We start from the raw sequence: 1,328 nt of genomic DNA on the forward strand, positions 1-1,328 counted from the left end.
GTTTTAGGCTCTTTAACTGGAGTTCTATTTTACTGGTTTATCGTTTTATTCCGGTCTGTTTTCTCATTCCCTCCTAATGTATCAAACCAGATATGCTGGTCTACACTGTAAACTACTCATTGGATATGCAAAAGGAGCCGAATATGCACCAGGCATGCAATTCTCCGGACGACAAGGTCAACATTCTTGGAATGCCGTTCTTGTGGATAAAGTCTGGCGCCTCGTTGATTGTCATTGGGCTGCCCGTAGACTGATAGGGAAGCGACCAAGTCCAGAAAATGTGCGCTACGGTCTGGACATGTTTTATTTTCTGGCAAATCCGGGACAACTGATCTACACGCATTTTCCCCACGATTCAGACTGGCAACTGTTGCGCCATCCCATCACTCTGAAAGTAGGTGTTTCTCTATATTTTCAAATGAAATCGTGCCAGCAATTGATAATAGGCTTATCCGTCACGGACATACATCCACTGATTCATTGTCAAGTTACACATCAGTAGATGCCGGATTGAAAATTTAACGGTTACTCGTGCACAAGTTTATCCGACAAGAACTGTGGTTATATTTTAAAATGTATTATATCTGTCTCCGCTGGTTCGTTTTTCGTATTTTCATCGCATATGAGCTTTCAACAACTGATTATTCCACGTGCACCTGATAGGTTGAACCCTTGGGTGTTGTTCTGAAAGGTATGGTGACAAGCTACTCGGATAAGCTTCCTCATTCCGAAATCAAGTCAGAAAGCCATATTCAGTCCATGGAAAGTGTCTCAAAAGACGTTTGCCACATTGTCACGACGTGCCATATCTTAGTGCCGTACTTTGAGCTCGCGCCACCCGATTGCTTGTGGGATTACGAACCGCACTAGTCGTGTTAGACGAGAAGTGAACTTTGTTTCATGTGATTACGCAACTACTTCTAGGTTCTCGTTAATCCTTTCTTCTTCCTCTTCATGCTCCCCGATATAATGACGATCCGAAGAAATGTGCAACGAGTCATCACCCGTCTACCGTCAAACCATCTATGTGTGGCGTGTTTTTGGCGTAAAGCTACCTTAGGAAATGCGGAGCATCTAGGCGTATACCAGAATAATCCGTGTGTCATTTTTAGTCATCACTAGAAGTGTTTCTCCCCACCTAATCTAGTTAACTTATGTTGCAGTGGTCGGAATTAGTAGTTCTATCGATATGACGCAACACAGAAACTGATATATTGGTAGGCGACACTTTGGTGCTCAAAGCAAACTTCGTGTAAATAGCTTCACTTTGGGTCCAACACGGCATTTTCTCCTTCCTTTTTAATTTTTTGGCAGATGTAGAATTACAT

The 1,328-nt window shown here is 42.8% G+C and overlaps 1 protein-coding gene across 1 annotated transcript; it reads left to right on the plus strand.

The window, feature by feature from the left end:
• Nucleotides 1-76: 76 nt before the first annotated feature.
• T265_15988 (hypothetical protein) lies at nt 77-394 on the plus strand (the record flags this gene model as incomplete). Its single annotated transcript, XM_009179442.1, has 1 exon — nt 77-394. A coding segment is annotated over one exon (318 nt), but the record flags the coding sequence as incomplete, so codon positions are not given.
• Nucleotides 395-1,328: the final 934 nt, after the last annotated feature.

This window comes from Opisthorchis viverrini, assembly GCF_000715545.1.
Source record: "Opisthorchis viverrini unplaced genomic scaffold opera_v5_2750, whole genome shotgun sequence".
NCBI classification, from domain to species: Eukaryota; Metazoa; Platyhelminthes; class Trematoda; order Opisthorchiida; family Opisthorchiidae; genus Opisthorchis; species Opisthorchis viverrini.